This window comes from Sceloporus occidentalis, unplaced genomic scaffold, assembly GCF_023333645.1.
Source record: "Sceloporus occidentalis isolate IW3139 unplaced genomic scaffold, rSceOcc1.0.p SCAF_13, whole genome shotgun sequence".
NCBI classification, from domain to species: Eukaryota; Metazoa; Chordata; class Lepidosauria; order Squamata; family Phrynosomatidae; genus Sceloporus; species Sceloporus occidentalis.
The window spans coordinates 10,686,882-10,702,749 of record NW_028316993.1 but is presented as its reverse complement, the minus strand read 5'-3'; the positions used below and the strand labels follow the sequence as shown (position 1 = coordinate 10,702,749).

The 15,868-nt window shown below is 40.5% G+C and overlaps 1 protein-coding gene and 1 non-coding gene across 4 annotated transcripts; both read left to right on the top strand.

The window, feature by feature from the left end:
* The first annotated feature begins 285 nt into the window (after positions 1-285).
* Positions 286-13,524, top strand: PPP1R8 (protein phosphatase 1 regulatory subunit 8). 3 transcript variants are annotated; one of them, XM_089478790.1, is made up of 7 exons: positions 286-407; positions 2,782-2,842; positions 7,145-7,220; positions 7,611-7,831; positions 8,258-8,402; positions 9,285-9,349; positions 13,085-13,524. In XM_089478790.1, exons 1-7 carry the CDS (start codon positions 343-345, stop codon positions 13,436-13,438), a joined length of 987 nt encoding a protein of 328 aa, XP_089334916.1. In that variant the 5' UTR covers positions 286-342; the 3' UTR covers positions 13,439-13,524. The 3 variants fall into 3 exon arrangements, with proteins under 3 accessions (XP_089334916.1, XP_089334915.1, XP_089334917.1); XM_089478789.1 differs by having other exon boundaries at positions 7,067-7,220; XM_089478791.1 differs by lacking the exons at positions 286-407; positions 2,782-2,842; positions 7,145-7,220; positions 7,611-7,831 and adding an exon at positions 7,839-8,012.
* Positions 3,841-4,006, top strand: LOC149304934 (small Cajal body-specific RNA 1). The gene has a single exon (XR_016271930.1).
* Positions 13,525-15,868: the final 2,344 nt, after the last annotated feature.

The following is a 15,868-nucleotide window of genomic DNA, read 5'->3' as shown; positions in this document are numbered from 1 at the left end:
GGTTGTGGAAGTGGTTCCCAACCTTTGGACTCTAACTCCCAGCGTCCCCAGCCAGTTCAGCCAATAGGAGAGCATGATGGGAGATGAAGTCCAAGAATGGAGAACCAAAGGTTGGGAGCCACTGCGTCGGAAGGTGGCGCTGTGGCTCAGAAGGAGATCCAGCTTGGACTCCTGCTGCTGCTGCTGCTGCTGTTCCCCTCTTCCGCCGCTAGAGGCCCCCCGCCAAAGACACCGCGCGCGTTCTTTCCTCCGCGGGGGCGCAAGGCATGCCGGGATTGCCTCCTTCCGGAGCGTCCAGGCTCCCGTCATGCCCCGCGCTCAGCTGAATGGGGCAGTCGCAAAATGGCGGCGAACGCGAACTCTGGAGGCGGTGGCGGGAGTCTTCCTCTGTTCGAGTGTCCGAGCTGGTGAGGGCGGGCGGAGGGGGCCCGGAAAGAGGCTCCTGCGGAGTTTCCTTTAAAGGGTGCCTCTGAGCATGAGCAGAGCGCCTGCTTGTTCCAGGACGATGCTTTGAGTGCGGGCAGAAGGGTGCCTCCGAGCCTCGAGGCTGCAAAAGTACCCGCCATCATGAGATACTTACTATGCTAGCGATAGGGATATAGCCGTGTTAGTCTCTGTAGGCAGAGAGACCCAGATGCATCTGAGGAAGTAGACTGAAGTCTATGGAACCTCAACAAGGTCTCCCTTTAGTTACTCTCAAAGGCACTAAAAGGTTGGGAAGGACCTTTTAGTACAGCATCCTTGTGGCCCATGGCTGGGATACTTTGGTGGAGAAGTATATAAACATGCTATAAACTGAGGTGACTTGACAGGCCTTTTGTAAGCGTATGAGTAGCAAACACCACTATAGTTCAGGGGTGTTGAACAGGGTATGAAAGAGGGGCTTGCTTTGTGTTTTAAGGGGCATGGATGCAGCAGTGGCCTATATATGTTCTTAGTGTTGGGATATTTGTCAATAGCACTGCCAATAACTTGTGTGTAAATTGTACCCGGATCATGCAAATAGGGATAGGATTCTGACCCTTGGGAAGCATTTCCATTGGGAGAAAGAAATGCTCCTTTGCTGGATTTGGCTCAGTTGCTCCTCGGAGGTCGTGAAACTGAATCTGGCCTTTTGCTTTTTCATGCGATGCTCAAGTACACACAGGGTTTAGTTCCCCTGGTACCAATCCAAGGAGTTCAAAGTGTAGTACGGCGATCTACTCTTGTCTGAAATAGCGCCTCAAAACTATAGGGACAGGAGGCACGCTTTGAAAATAACAGGTTGTAAAGCAGCCGCTTGGAGTTGTAGCAGATACTCTGTCTCCAAATACATACAGAATTATGCACACAAAGGAAGAATTTCTTCAGTCGGAATGAAAGAAAGAAAGACCTGAACATCTCCCATTAGTATAACCTACACTTCACTGTACTAAAACAAGTCGTAACGTATTGTCACAGTGGGAGAGAAAGTATACTAAATTTAAAAGCCAGTTTTAAAACGCAACTTATGAGGCTTGACTATGCGCGAGCCTCCATTTGCACCGGGGGGGGGGGTCCAGAACAGATTCCCCCCCCCCCGCAAAAATGGAGGGCCAACTGAATTTAATGGGCTTGAGGAGAGCCTCAAGGTAAAATATTTCAATAGGGATCTTCCTGGTGTTCATTCTCATAGCTACTGTACTAAACTGCCACTCTGGATAAGGCATATACTCCCAAGTAAAGCAAGGACCTAAAACAGTACTTGTGGATACTATTTGGTTTTCTCCACATACAACAGATGCAATAAAAGAAATGATTATTCTGGTACGGATACTTTTGTCTGAAAGGATCATCTTTGTAACGCTTCCGATTTTGCTAAATTGACACCATACTTTGTGCAGATGTTTAGTGCTGCATGCTAGGTGACACCAAAGATACTTCTATGCCAACCTTCCTGTTTCCCACAGTAGCCAACTGCCTTCAGGAAGCTGAGAAGCAGAATGTGAAGAAGAAGTCTTCTCTTGCTGTTTGCCCCTGAGCTCTTTTGACATGTCATATGGGCCTGAACAGACAGGCCAAAATAAAGCTGCTTCGGGTCCCTTTGGAGGTATGCTGTTTAAATGATGCATGCGTCCTAAGAGGCCGGAAGCTGCGCCAAAGCCATGCTCCCGTCCTAAGGACTGAAGTGCAGCTTTGGCGCAGCTTGTGGCCTCTTAAGATGCATGGTTCATTTAAACAACATACCTTCAAAGTGACCCAAAGCAGCTTTATTTTGGCCTCTCTGTTCAGGCCCATATGTTTGGACAGCATCTGTCAGAATCCCTCATTATTGGCATACTGGCTGGGCTTTCTAGGAGTTGAGGTTCAAAATATATAGATGACCACCGGTTAGCAGTACTGCTGAACAGCATATTGCCTCATGACTGAGATTCCAGTATAGACCCAAACCATGTATTTGTTGAACTAGTAGTAGCTGCTACCACATCTTATAGCAGCCAATTTGAAACATGAATTATGTCTCTGAAGAATCACACCCACAGCAGTGTATAAAGGTACTATTGTATCAATTTCATTTAAGTACTGAATGCTGTGTGCACAGAAATTTTGCACCACATTTCCAAATTTCAATATTATACAGTTGTGGTTCCTCATCTGCTTAATTTCAGGAGATGCAGGAGCTCAATTACAGTTGCTGTTGTTCGGAAAGAACGTGAGAGGCTGGTTCTGTTTTTATGGTAACTTTGGATCTGTTGGTAACTAGAGATTGCAAAGACTATAACAATTCCTAAACAAAACTTGTCTTTGTTGTTGTTTTTCTAGGGCAGGAAAGCCTCCCCCAGGGTTGCACCTGGATGTAGTCAAAGGAGACAAACTCATTGAGGTACGGAAACAGAAACAAAACATTTGAACATGAACTAGGAATGTTTATTTTGTACTTGGTAGATGTGGAAATGCTCAGATGTAAAAAACACAAATATCTGAGATACACTTTTTTTAACCTTTGTGTTCCAGAATGCGTGAGCACTTCTGGTGATGTCCTGAGTTCCTTCCCATTTTGTTTGAATAAGGATTTTATAGCCAAGTACCCAAAACACCACAGTAGAGACTGGCATTGCACCCCACCCCTTTCTTCAGGGATCTCCTTTTAACAAAGGCCAGTCTGGATGGAGAAGGACTGTCCCTGCAAGGAAATTTATTGCTTGTGGGATTGAAGTTATTGTTATATGCCTCAAGATTGCTAGCGTTTCAATTTTACAAATGAGTCAGAAAAGCGAGGTGATGAAAGGCTCCCAAGTTCAGTTTTTGTTCATGAAGGTCTTCCTTTATTTCAAGGAGACTGGTGAAATTATTCTGTGTTGCCCTACATCCCATTCCTGTTATTCTTTAATTACACCATCTTAATTTGGATATATATATATCTCACTGTAATGAACTATAATACACACAGGTCTCCTGATCTAACATGCAACCCTTTCTATCCTCCCTTCTCAGGAAACCCAAGAAATCTCCAGTTTGTCATAATCTCCCATTACATCTGAACCAGGAGACCATGCTTATTAGCATCAAGCAGTGGCTTATGATCCTGACTTGTTCTATTCTGATAATCTGGTTTAGACATGATGGGTAACTATAACTAATTGAAGATTTCCTTGATTGATTGGAACATGTCAAGAAGGGAAGAGGCACAAATATTGAACACATGTACACAAGTCTCATGCATATCCTAACTTACTAAAATGAGATCAAATGTATAGCTGAACAGTCTGTGTGGATAGACTGTAAGCAGTCCTGAAGGCATTTCTTGAGCACCTCAAAGTTGTAAGTGACATATTGTAAATTGGTAGTTTACAAATTTTGTGTTTTAATTCCTACAGGTTTAAGCACTTGATACTAACCGAGCCATCTCTACTTTTGTTCTCTTATATAGAGTACAGAGGTTTAGTTAGTGATTGGCTGGGTTTAAAAAGTGCAACATGAAAGCAAGCCATGTGATTAAGCTCAGCGTGTGGAGGATCACGCTGGGTTATTACTCAGCGGCACATATGTACTTGCTCATGACTTCAAGCTTGGTGGAGCAGTAACTAATTGTACATTTGCTTTTTGCCTTCTGAAGGTTGTTTGTAACTGTCAGTACTAAGTGATAAACTAACACTAAAAGGACAGATGGGATACTGTGGTGTCTCCAGCTGCATAGGTTAATTTTCTTCAACAGATACTGTTGCCCCAAGTGAAAATAAGTGTGTTCATATCTGAAAAGCTTCATAATTGTGCTGATTCACTAAATCCTGGGTGGGCAGCCATGGAAGATCAGGGGGTCACATTAGTCCTTCAGGAGACTTTGGAGAGACCACAGTCCCCAGCTGCGAAATTTAAAAAAATATACCCAAATGCTCCCAAACTCCCTTTAAGGAACATAAACTAAATAAAACTGTAACAGTTTTTTGCCAGGCATGTGAGAATCCTTCAATTAGAGGCAAAAGTAAGACTAATGACAGGAGATTACTCCATCATGTGTTGCTTGAGTCTCAAACTGCCAACCTTGCCATCGTCAGAGTCAGTGTATTAACTGCTAAGCCACCGCTAAGAAACAATAAAAGTTCGAGGGGATAAAGACATTGTGCATCTGGTTGGACTAATTTAACAACACATTTTATATTGTAAAAATCCAAGAACACTGAGGGGTTCCCCCAAAAGTACTAGTATAGATTAACTAACAAAACTGTTATGAAAAAGTCTGTTGATTTCTAGCTGTGAACTGACCAAAATGATGTTATGATTAGGTCAGCAATATTGGGTTGATTTACTGGCAAGATTAACCTTTTAAGAAACTTAAAACATCTGTCGGGAGTGCTTTGATGGTGTATTTCTGCATGGCATGGTGTTGGACTTGATGGCCCTTGTGGTCTTTTCTAACTGTCAACTTAGGTTGATAGAACATAAATTTTATTTACTTCATTAAGTATCAATTATAAGTATAAAATAATATACTTACCATATATTGTTATAATAGTATATATATTTTTTTATTTTGAAGCCAAAGTTAGTACATTTGTACTGACTCAACCCAAAATTGCTTCCAACCCCACATCCCTGCATTCTTGCTAATATGTACAGCTTATATTGGGCTGCGGGGATGTGAATGGAGGGGACTGTAACTGACTGATAGGTACAGGGCTGAAATTTGATCCCCAGTGTTGTCCATTCTTGACCTATATCTGTGCCTTAAGTTTCTGGTCCACTGAGTAAACTAGACAGTTTGCATATTACAAACAGTCAACAATATTGTTTCCTCCTTTTATGCCCCTTATTTGGAAATGGAATATGTTACATATTTTGTTATTAATTCTGTGTTGTATATTGTCAGAGCACTTAATATTAAAAGACTTAATTTATTGAATTATTTTGCTGCATTTTGGGAGGAACATTTTTTCTGTATTAAAAATACACCTGAGTCCCAGTAGGCCAAGATATAATCATGGCTGTTTGTAGACAGTCCTACTGTTGTCGAAGCTAGAAAAATATTATACTTGTCACAGAGAATTCACAGTTTATAGAATTACGGTTGGAAAATCAGTGAAATGGAACAGATATAATATTGTTAAAATCTGTAACTTTAAATTTGGATTGGCTCTCTGGAATTTCTACCAGACTTTTTTTTCCCAGACTCCAGTTGCCTTCCATTCTGTTATGCCAATTAAAATATAAAGGTTTGTATTCCAGTGCTAGCTATTTAGAGGTAAACCCAATTGATCTGAATGAGACTTACTACCAGGTTAGCTAAGGCTATAGGTTTAAAAAAAAGTTTTCATCTTTACGATGAAGCAGCTGTTATATTTGATATAGCCTATCAACTTATCTCTGACTCCTTGAGGATGCTTTTATTCTGGACTCCATGGAGTAGGGAATATTTGTCTTATCCAGAGGAATTTGTCAAGAAATGGTGCAACTATCAACTGAAGGGACAAAACAAATTGTGATATGTGATCTGCTAGCAAGTGCCAAATACCTGGCAGTCAAATATTATGAGTAGGCCTGTTTTTGGTCCTGTGTCATCTTATTTCTGTCCTGAAAAGATGCACAATATGAGGCACGGTTTATATGTTGCAACTTCCTCTTCAAATATATATGAGAAACCTGCTGATGTTCCAGCATGTTGTGCTAAAACATAAACATTGGCTTACCTTGTGAGATGTTTGTTTTCAGCGATGGAAGCGAAGGTACTTCTTCAGGATGCCTTTGTCCCATTGCTGGAAAATAGTTATTTCAGAACCAGCTATAGATGCTTTTCAGACAGACAGCTGGTAATATTGCACATGTTATTTGGATTAGCTTTGGGCTTGTTCAACCAAATGTTCTTCCTCCCCAGACTGCCGCCAGAGAGAGACTAGAAGTGGGCACCAAGTTTGTATGCTGCTCTTCCACCCTGGATAGATTTAAATTTCCATAGACAGGAGTACCTCATGTTAAAATCAATAAGTGGGATCCTCCATTTTGATTGTAACCCCCTCCCCCCAAAAAAAATTGAGAAGAGAGCAGGGAGTCCAAAGCCTGTTTTTGTTTAGATTTGGGGGTGTTCACCCAGTAGTACAAAGCAAAGGAATGTATTATCTGACTACAACTGTAAATGTCTTTTTGGACAATGAGTAACTTTTTTTGTTACAACACTATTGATTATTCTACATTCATATTCCTTTTTTCCCCTCCTCATGTTGTATTTGACTTTTACAGTATATATTTTTAAATACTACCTTATACAAAAGGTTGGGTTTAGTTCTTGTTGTTTTGTTTCACAATTAGTTTAACCCAGTTTTCTCTAACGTATGTGGATTGTACTCCTTCATGGATGGAAGGCTTCCCCATGAAAAGAGAGATTCCTACAGAAATCTATGACATTAGGGAAATGCTAGGTCCATGCTTTTATTTCTTACATATAGTTTTCTGCGAGGAAATAATGATAATATATTGGAGGTTGTTTCTTTGTTTTGACATTCTCAAAGCAGATAATGCAATTGGCAGTACCAAGAACGTGTGCAGTAATTCAGGTACAAAATAACAGAATAGAATAGCTGGATTGAAAATGTTTTCTGTCTATATCTTATCACAGAAACTGATTATTGATGAGAAAAAATACTATCTCTTTGGGAGAAATCCTGACCTTTGTGATTTTACCATTGATCACCAGTCATGCTCTCGGGTCCATGCTGCCTTGGTCTACCATAAACATCTGAAGAGAGTTTTCCTAATAGATCTCAACAGCAGTAAGTTGACTGATAATTAACCAGGTAATATACTTGGCTTGTACGGGTAAAGAAGGGCATGTTTGGGATGAATTTTTTAAGGGATTTTGATTCAAGCTTATTTATCTTCACCATTTGTAGTCACAGAAAAAGTTTAATATTAGGGGGCACCAGCTGATTTAAGCTGTAGCTTTGAAACCCTGCCAGGGCAAGTTGCGTATAAGAAGGTGGGTTCTGTCTTGCGAAAGCTTTTTGAAATCTTGAAGAACTATAAAAATGATAGGTTAAGGTTGGCAGCATATAGTGCAATGATGGAATTCTAACACTTACAGGAGGCCGATGAGGCTTTAAACAATATGCTGGCAGCTAAAGGTTGATGTTTATTTTTGTTTTTAATCCCAAAATTTCTAGCACATGGCACATTTTTGGGTCATATTCGTTTGGAGCCTCACAAACCTCAACAGATTCCCATTGACTCTACGGTTTCATTTGGTGCCTCCACACGGGCTTACACTTTGAGAGAAAAACCTCAAACATTGCCCTCTGCAGTAAAAGGAGATGACAAAATGACCAATGAAGATGATGAGCTCAAGGGGTTGCTTGGCTTACCAGAAGAGGAAACAGAGTTAGATGTGAGTATTTAACTCGCAGTTTGGAGCCAATTTCTCATGTCTTGTCTTGTTGAGAGAATGAGGATCTCCGGACTGGAATTAAAGCATCAACAACAACACTAAAAAGAGCTATTTATCATTGAAAGTATGGGACATATTTCTGTGGAAAACCTAATCTTGCAGCCAGATGAAAGATGATCTGGTAAGAATGGCTAGACTCCTTCAAGGTCCTTCTGTGCCAAATATACTTTCCTTAGTTAAACATTCCCTAGCATCCTTGGCCCCTTGACTAAATCAAGTAACTGCTCAGGTTAGCTTTCAGGTGATTCTCCTGCTGGCTTGTCTGATAAGGGTTTGTCCAATCTCAGATGGGGATGGGAGGGAAGATATAAACACTTCCATCTGAAGGCACATACTGTGTTGACAGTGTCCTCTTTGACTTCTTAGAATCTGACTGAATTTAACACAGCCCACAACAAGAGAATCTCTACACTAACTATAGAAGAAGGAAATTTGGATATCCAAAGACCAAAACGGAAACGGAAGAACTCAAGAGTAACATTCACTGATGATGATGAAATTATCAATCCAGGTGAGATCTACATCGGTAAATGTCAATAATCTGGCTTTTTAACCTGTGGCTACAGTATAAGCCACAAGTTTAGTATATTTAATGGCTCTCCATATGTACGGATTCAACCAGCCATGGCCTGAAAATATTCCTGTGTATGTATATATGTGTGTGTATCCAAAAAGCAAATTTTGCCATTTTATGTAAGCAACACCATTACATAGGACTTGAGCATTGATGCATTTTGGTATCCACTTATGTATGCACGTGCTGGAAACAACCCCGATAGATAGCAAGGGCCCACTGTGTGGTATATGAATGCTGGCTATATTAGTATAAAATATAATAATAATAATAATTACTAAAAAAAGCCCGTATGCTTGAGCTCCATTGAAAGTAATGGAGCTTGTGCATGTGGCAGCAGTGCAGCGGCACATGTGCACCATGGGCGGGTGCCCCATTAATCTAAATGGGATGCTGCACCCTGCGTGCTCCCGCATGGCTTTCAACATACACTGAAAGCCGCATATAGTGCATCCGTGTGTGGCGTGGGTGCACTGTAAAAGGTAAAGATGGAGAATAATGGGAGGGGGGAGAGGGGAGGCATATCAATAAGGATGTTCTAATCCAGAAAGGCCTGCCGGAAGAGATCCGTAGTAGATATATACACATACACATACACACATATTGGTCTGGAAGCATAAATGACTGGATGATGAGCAGCATAAATTCTGTGTTAGTCCAGCTGCATCATGTTCTTGGTTTTGTGTGCATCAATGTCAACATGGTTACCTGAAGAACTTAAGTCATTCTTCATTTGAGGAGGGGTGGTGAATACTGACTATATCCTTCAAATTCCATTTTGAAATAACCATTGCTCTTCAATTTGATTTGCCCATACAGAGGATGTGGACCCATCTGTTGGACGTTTTAGAAACATGGTACAGACTGCAGTTGTCCCAGTGAAGGTAAGCTGCTGAAATGGTACAGCGCTGAAGCCTGTTTGATGCTTTCCCCCTCTAGACAAATAGAATTTTATTTAGAAGTATTAAAGTTTCTGCCTGACATTTAACTGTAAAAAAGAAGGACATACCATTGTTCTCTCACTCTCCTTTGAAATACTGTACATATATTATGGGTTACTATAAGTATGTAAGTTTAACGTTGTAACTTTAAATTATAACATAAAACATTAGGAATACATAGCCATTGAAACACCAGCTTTAAAAACAAATATAGGTTAAAAAATACAAAGGCAGTGGTTACAACACATAATTTAAAAGACGCCACATATGAAGTCTAAAATGCCTACTGCAATTTCACCAAAGATAACAATGAACCTAGAAATTTGGGCAATAATGGAAAAGCCAGTTTTATTCCCTTCCTCCCAGGCTGCTATAGTATTCCATCCTAAATGACCTTTTACATTCTGTTCATGTTAACAATACAGTAGAGTCTCAATTATCCGACATAATTGGGCAGGCTGATAGTCGGATAGCCGAAAATGTCAGATAATCCGAAGGGTCCAAGAAAAGCCTTGAAATAACTATGAATTGCAAACGTACTGAAGTTTTACTGCAGTGACACTAAAGTAACGTTGCAGTAACGTTACAGTAACAACGCTGTAATGTATAAACAGTTCAGTCCTCTGAAAATTTAAAGAAATCAGTGATCCTTTTCAGCTTTCCCAACTATTGCCATTTCTTCGCAGCCAAGTCTTGCCATCTTTGCAGCATCATAATGTCGACCCCCATAGCTTCTTGTGTACTTCATTGTGATTTCTAGAGCCCTAACCCCATTGCCATGCAAGATTGTGAGAGGTTTAACAGATGATGCTTGCTCATCAATTTCTATTTCGTTGCCATCGCTATTGACAAAAGTGACAATTTCTTCATCAGTAATTTCATACTGATCATCTTCGTTCATCCAGCTGTCAAGCTCTTGCGAAGACACATCCTCACACCCAGGGATACAGTGTACTAAGTGTAGAATGCTTTCTTTGTCTTCATCTTTGCTTTCCATCATTTCATCTTCTTTGTCCTTTTCACATAGCAACTTATTCCATGATCTGACAATTGTTGGATCCCTAACATCACTCCAATCCCTTGCAATCCAATAAGCAACATCCTTTACCTTGATGCGTTTTGATCTTTCAATCATGTCTTGCCCTTCGTCAATTTCTTCTATCAGTGTCGACAGTAGCTTCCTACAATAGTTCCTTTTTAGCGTTTCCAAAACGCCCTGATCCATCGGTTGGCATATGGCGGTGACATTAGGTGGCAGAAACATAGCCTTAATGTTCCCATCTTGAAGCTCCTCTGCATCAGGGTGCGTCAGGGCATTGTCTAGCAACAAAACTGCTTTTCTGGGGAGGTCATTGCCTTTCAAAAATTTCTCCATTGAAGGAACAAATTCCTTAAAAAAACAGTCTTTGAACAATTCTCTGCTCATCCACGCACTTTTTTTACTGTAGTACTTCACAGGAAGAGCGTTCTTTGAAATGTTTTTAAAGGCTCTTGGATTTTTGGACTTCCTAATCGCTGTGAGGTCCATTGTGAGGATTGCAGAAGCATTGCTGCATGCTAAAATTGTCAGCCTTTCTTTACTACGCTTATAGCCTGGGGCTGCTCATCACAATTAAATATCTGATCATCCGTTAGGCCAGTGATGGTGAACCTTTTAGAGGCTGAGTGACCAAACTGCAACCCAAAAGCCACTTATTTATTGCAAAGTGCCGTGTCCCTCTGGCTTTCTAGTAATAAACTCTGGCAAACTCTGTGCTGAGGCAGTAGCACACATGTGCCCACAGAAAGTGCTCTGAGTGCCACCTCTGGCATGCGTACCATAGGTTCGCCATCACTGTGTTAGGCTTTCAGTTTCAAAAAAGTCTAGAAATTTTTTCTTGAATGCCTCCATTTCTTGAAAATCTGAAGATAGTTCGTCTCCACAAACACATTACTGGCAGATTCCATAACGTTTCTTCCACCTGTCAAGCCAACCAATGCTGGCTGTAAAATCTGGGTCCCCTTCATCAATTTCCTTTCAAAAATGTAATAACTTTGCTGTAAAATAGGCCCTGAAATAGGCACACCTTTGTCTCTGAACTGCAGAAACCAAACATACAAAGCATCATTGACCTTTTCATAGCCACACTTTTTCATGGTTTTCCTCTCTTTCACTACACCATCAGTAACTCTGGAGGAACTCCATTTTTCTATCTCCAATTGGTTCCTTCTCCAGTCTCCTACAGTTACCCTTCCAACACCATAGTCAATTGCTACCGTCTGCAACGTCTCTCCATTGTCCAGTCTCTTGACTGCCTCAAGTTTCTGCTCCATTGATACAGCAACCTTCTTCCTTTTTGGTGCAATGCTTGGGGGCTTGCCTGTGCCCTTCACCTTCCCTGTTGCCATGCTTTGGCCCTTGTTTTGGAGCCTAGAGGTACTCACCCTGCTCACTGCCGCTGCCTCCGCCACACTTAGTGCCCTGTTTTGGGGCCTGGAGGTACTCATCCCGCTTACCTTGCCCATTGCAACCACCATGTTTGGGGGCATTTCTGGTCTGGGGGCAGGCAGCCACGGCATCGGATAATCCAGAATGTCGGATTACCGAAGGACGGATAATCGAGACTACTGTATACCAAAAGCAGTGAAACCAAAGTATTCACAGTTGTGATATTCTCACTTGGCAATCTAGGTTGGAATTTCTAAGAAAAGTAGAAATATAGTGGAGCCACCTGATATAGCTGCCAAATATGTAACTCTGAAAAGCACAGTAATGCCAAATGCAAGACAAGACACTAAAAAAGAGGGCACTTCAGTTGAGAGAAGAGTATTCATTAGGGCATTTGATTGGTCCATTGAAATGCAAGAAACACTTTTATTGTCAAATGAAGAAAGAGTTGAAATCGTCCTTCCTGCATATGATTGCATTCTGATTCCAGTTGCAATTGTGTAAAGCTGCCAATGTAGGAGTTGTGTCTTCCCTACCACTTTTTTCTTTATGTGACTGTTGATTCTTTAAGTTTTGGCAGAATTGTTGGGTTACACTAGTAAAGCAGCTAACATCCTACAGAACACTTACTTTCCTGCAACTATGACTCTGATTCGCTGTGGCTATTACCTCCTGGAAGAAACTTGCCAAGGAGACCCTCTGAAACTGACAAGAATTGTTTCAGTACCACAAAACAGCTTTGTTACTCAACTATAAGCAACATAACCCTAACCAAGGATTTAATGCTACATGGATGAACTTCTTCAGACATCAGTAAAACATCAAGCTCAGTAAAACATCTACCCTTTAGTTAGAAAGTGATCCTAACCAGCATTCAGTTTCAATTTGTACAATTATTGGTTTATCATTATGTACAAATTAAGAATTGTGATTTAAAGGAAACTCTAGTTAGTTAAACCAGCAGAAAGATACTGGAATTTTGCTTGGTTCATTTAGCAATTTTTAAATGAATTTTTATTCACTCTGTTAATTTCACCTAAAGTTTTCTTGTACCAAGATTAAAGATTTAAAAATACAATTTCTGCCCACAGTCTGGCATAGTGGGGGCAGAAACAAGTACTAATTCTTTTTACAATATCCAAAATGTATGTAAACTGCATTTCATACTTGGGAAGAGGAAAGATCAGGGATTCCTCTCTGTCATGTGTACTGGGAGATTTTTGTTGAAACAGATGTCTTTTCTTCTGCAGAAAAAGCGTATAGACCATGCTGGGTCCCTGAATGCAGATGAAGCTGCAACACGGCGCATGCAGAACTTTCCTTATAGCGGAGGATTGTATGGTGGCCTACCTCCAACTCATAGTGAGACAGGTTCTCAGTCCCATAGCATCCATGGCACAGCTCTCGTTGGAGGGCTGCCGATGCCTTATCCTAACCTTGCCCCAGATGTTGACTTAACTCCTGTTGCACCCTCAACAGTCACCATGAACCCAGCTCCAAACCCAGCTGTGTTTAATCCTGAAGTTGTGAACGAGCCGAAGAAGAAGAAGTATGCAAAAGAAGCTTGGCCAGGCAAGAAGCCCACCCCTTCTCTCTTGATCTGAGAAGCTTGGTCTCTCCTGGTGGGTTGGATAGGACCAATCAGCTGTTCAAAGAGAAGAAAATTGCAAATCTATTGGCAGCTTTCAGACTTGGATCGTGTGTATGTCATACACAACCAGATTACAGGGCTGAACACCCTTGTGAAGCCAACCTTCAGAAGAGTTCTACAGGTGTCAAGAAAAGAAATGGCAAAAATATATTTCCACTTCCTGTGAAACCACATTGCTTAGCAGCCTTTTCTTCGTTTACCCTGCCTTTATAGATCCACTGCTCTTTTTGTTTTGACTTTATTCACACATTTAAGGGACCCTTTAAGGTGATTCATGATGAATATATACAACCTTTGCAGCTGCACAGACTCGAACTGTTTGGTACTTGGGTATATTCGATTTTAACCAGTTGGTCCTGAACTAACACTGCGGAAGATGTGTTCTAAAATAACCCTTTGTCAGGCTTATATCAGAGTTTTCATGTAAGTCAAATGCAGTAGTGTACTTTTATATCCCAAGATCATGCAGTACTTTCAGTCAAGTCCACCTTTGTTATGTGCATTGTAAACACACATTGCCATTTTGAAAGGGCTGGGAATGGGATGATCAGGAAATTAGAATGGAACAGATTAATTCCTCCTTCATATCCCAGATTGAAAAGTATGGGAAAGGAATTTAACTTAATTTGAAATTATATAGCAGTCTAAGTCTTCTCCTGGTGAAAGAAATGACAGAATTGTGACATTTTACTTTCCTGGTGGGCAGTACTTGGAATGTGAATAGGAATACCCAATAGTGGTCATATAATATTTTGTATGGTTTGGTTTTGCCTATGCCATCTTCTATGTATCATCTTTTCTGAGGTAATCCGAAAGCAACAGCCCAGGGAATGTCATCCGGTTTCTGAAATTTTACAACAGGTTTATAATGTGTGCAGTTTAGTCACATAGGGATGTCACGCAATTTAAGTTTGCTGATCTTGGCTCTATCGCGCTGCAATTTGACCTTTTGATTTCCACGTTTGAGCAAAAATGAATTTACAGTGTCTGGTATTTGCTTCAGTTCTAGATATGTGGAACAGAAGTATTGCATCTGAGCTAAACATGTTGTTGAACACCCCAAGGTAAATTTTAAATTAGAGCAAGAGTTCTGTAGTGTCTTTGTTCAGTATCCAGGCTCTTGGTACTGTGCAGACTATTAATCACAGTGCTAGATTGATCTCTTCTTGGTTCTGTGTATTTAAATAAGAGTTAGCTTTTCCAGAAGTTCACTGTCCCTTGCAGTGTAACATGACAGGTACAGTCAGGGCAGTTCAACCTAAATCAAATGGTTTGTGTTGTTTTTATTAAGAAGATTAATGCAGTTTTCCTCCTTTGCCTGAAATAAGTAGAACTCTACAAAAAGTGTATAACCCAGATAGTTTTGCCTGTGGTTTCAGAAAGATTACCACTGTCCAAAATTGCATTTGCCCCTCAAAATACTGGGCCAGACAGAGGTTGGGGACCAGTGTAATTGTTGCTTGCAGGGGGAAAAATGAAACACAGTATATTACCATGTTGGAAGTCAGTGGCGTGGATAGAACTTACTTCATTTCTGCACGGTGTGCTTTTCTCTTTTTCATCTTACAGTATATCTGGGACTCTTGTGAAGATACTGTTTCTTTATTGTGTGGTTATATAACATCATATACTCAGTTGTGACAACAAATGGTTCATAGGTTTTGGTATTCCATGCATAGATCCTCAGTCATTTTATTTGTGTTCTTTTTAGTTAACCTTTTTCCAGTCTATAGAGCAGTTCCTAGCTCTTCAGAATATGACCAGTTTAAAGCTGTTGAGGTCTTCTTTGCTGGGTTTTTAAATATTTTTTTAAAAAGTGACTGTTTTTGCAGGAGACATCTGCTAGGATTTCCCTGCTTGCTGCTCTTAGACCCCTCATCTCCCTGGGATAATGCAAATTATTAATTTTAGGTCTTTGAGCCAAGCCTACTGATACTGGGCATGAGGAAGCGGAGTGAAAGGTGTGGGGCTCTATACAGACGTTTGTACATTTGTGTAATAGGCCTTTTCACGCTCAGTTGAGCTTTTTACCTGTAAACCTTTACTACACTGTAAATAAAAATACTGTTTTGCCAAATAGAGTTTAATGAATGTTCCCAACATTTACATTGCACTCTAGCAAGTGATCTTGTGCAGTTTCCACTTTCATATATTAACCTAAAGTTCTCCTTTGAATGAATAACTGAAGGCTAATTGCAGTGCTTTTTAAAATCATAAACACAAGACCAATCAATAACCAAAGTTATAACCAAATTTTGAAAGCAACTGCAATAACCAGAATCAAATTTAAGAAAATCCAGGAAAATACACTGGCTGTTAAGAGTTGTATTGGTATCCAGTGACCATCATGGCAGAAGGTTCCAAAAACACTGTTGTCGTATGT

What these genes read in the sequence shown, in the direction of transcription:
- PPP1R8 (XM_089478789.1), top strand. Translation starts at nt 343, where the DNA reads ATGGCGGCGAACGCGAACTCTGGAGGCGGTGGCGGGAGTCTTCCTCTG. An exon ending in AAGGAGACAAACTCATTGAG is followed by an intron (nt 2,843 to 7,066) that starts GTACGGAAACAG and finishes ATCTTATCACAG; the next exon opens with AAACTGATTATTGATGAGAA. An exon ending in TGATGAAATTATCAATCCAG is followed by an intron (nt 8,403 to 9,284) that starts GTGAGATCTACA and finishes TTGCCCATACAG; the next exon opens with AGGATGTGGACCCATCTGTT.